Source organism: Cololabis saira, chromosome 8 (assembly GCF_033807715.1).
Source record: "Cololabis saira isolate AMF1-May2022 chromosome 8, fColSai1.1, whole genome shotgun sequence".
Taxonomy (NCBI): domain Eukaryota; kingdom Metazoa; phylum Chordata; class Actinopteri; order Beloniformes; family Belonidae; genus Cololabis; species Cololabis saira.
This window is the reverse complement of record NC_084594.1, coordinates 8,543,867-8,545,916: the sequence shown is the minus strand read 5'-3', so window position 1 is coordinate 8,545,916 and position 2,050 is coordinate 8,543,867. Positions and strand designations below refer to the sequence as shown.

General features: G+C 36.3%; 1 protein-coding gene across 1 annotated transcript in view; it reads left to right on the top strand.

The window, feature by feature from the left end:
* LOC133448289 (complement C1q subcomponent subunit C-like) overlaps window positions 1–2,050 on the top strand; it is a 5,125-nt gene extending 3,075 nt beyond the window's left edge. Inside the window, exons 5-7 of the mRNA XM_061726679.1 lie at window positions 6–122; window positions 1,117–1,203; window positions 1,688–2,050. Coding sequence (XP_061582663.1) covers window positions 6–122; window positions 1,117–1,203; window positions 1,688–1,846 — 363 coding nt within the window. The 3' untranslated portion in view covers window positions 1,847–2,050. The remainder of the gene's footprint in view (window positions 1–5; window positions 123–1,116; window positions 1,204–1,687) is intronic.

Here is a 2,050-nt window from a genome sequence, read left to right as displayed (position 1 = left end):
ATTAGAAAATAACCTACGACAACACTGTGGTCAACATCCCTGGAGATCTTGATGCAAACACGGGCATCTTCACCTGCAGGATACCTGGCGCTTACTATTTCACCTTCAACACCGTTGCCAGGGTAACACACATCTGTCTCTTTTCACGTCTTTGCAGCAGAATAACCGCCGTTCGTGTACGTTTGGAGCAGGGGTGTCAAACTCATTTTGCTTGGCGGGCCGGATTTAACCAATTTTTTTCTCTCAAGCTCAAAATAACAAAAACGGTGCAAAATTTTTTTTTTCTAATTCTTTTTTTTACTATTGTTATCTAATCCAATATCAGTTTAGTTAATTTTAAAGGAAATATGCACTTTGTTTACACTCTAATTATGTAAAATATATTTCTTCAGGATCTTTTCTTGAAATTTCTCGTTTTTTTTTCAAATTATGTAAGATACTTTTAATATCATTTTACAAAGATAAACAGAAACAAGTATGTTTTTTTTATATTTCGCTTTCTTATAGGAAATTTAATTAAAAGCTAAATCTTTCTTATTACATCCGAGAGTGTTTCTTTGTGATTTAGAGATTTTTCCAGTACAATTAAGTGTACTTATTTTAAAAAATTGGCGCGGATATTTACGCCAGTGTGCCGAAAAAGTCAGCACTTCTCTTTTAACTGTTTTACTTTGTCACTATCCTCGTATTCAAAACTGAAATTCTCCAAATAAATATCTTCTATCATCTTTTTTAGCAGTGATATTTTTCCTGCGAAAATATATAATAGTAGTCAGTTAATAAAAATAAACGACCGTCTACAAAGAAATAAAATCGGCAAATGCATTCTAGAAAACTGCTCTCTTTGTGGAATAACGATGGATTGGTAGAAGAAATATATTATCGGATATGCTGCGATTCATGGCAATTATTTATGCCTTCCATTTTAGTAAATTAACATTTTGTTTTTTTGCGTTGGAAACTTCCCGCGGGCTGCATGAAAATCTCTCTCGGGCCGCACATTTGACACCCCGGGTTTGAAGAATAAATAGTTTGCTAGGAAGCTACAAATGTGCATTTTCTGTAATAGGAAGAAAAAAAAAGAAGTAATTTTGAATTAATTTTTTTGTTTTGTAGGTCAGCTTGTGTTTGGGAATAGCCAGCGACGCTCTGGACAACAAGGTCGTATTCTGTGACTACCACAAGTTCAACAGGAATGAGCAGGTGAGTGTTTCCTAGTGATTAAGATCAGATAAGATAAGAAATCCTTTAATAGTCCCCCAGAGGGGAAATTTCCAGGTTACAGCAGCAAAGGGGATAGTGCAAAACAAGAGGCATCAATATCACACAATATCACACAACAATAATAATAATAATAAACACTATAACACTATAAACAGTATATACAATAATAATAAGAAGAAGAATAAGAAGGAGAATAAAAATAGTAATAAATAAAAAAATTCTAGTATACAAAAAGAAAAACAGATGGATATTTACAGATGTTACCGTGGATGTGATGTGATGCTAGTCGGGTTTTAAGGCCGAGCAGGCAGCGATTACACCAACAAGTAGGTTTTTATTTCACTTTTTTTAGACCTTAAGTTGTTTCCTCAGTTCCCAGCACCTTACTGCTTAAACAGGAGAGAACTAACGAGTGATATGTTGCAGCTGTGACACAGTGGTGATGACCTCCGATGTGTTGCAGGTGCTGACGGGGGGCCTGGTCCTACAGCTGGCGCAGGATCAGACGGTCTGGCTCGAGTCCGTCAGGGACCAGCAGACGGAGGCCGATGGACGAGACACCAGAGAGAAAAAGATCTTCTTCAATGGTTTCCTGCTCTTCTCAAATGCAGCAGGAAGTTAATTCATCCAGTCAGACTCCAACGCATCCAAGAATTTGTTTTTGAAAAGAAATAACTGAATAAATATGTATTTAGACAACCTGATTAGTCTGCACCTGTAAAACATCCACTGAACATTGAAGCTGAAATTAAAGGCTGTGTTTTAATGTGGCTGCTGCATGTTTGATGAGAAATGTGCGATTAAAACTGTTGTTGGTTCTGTTGTA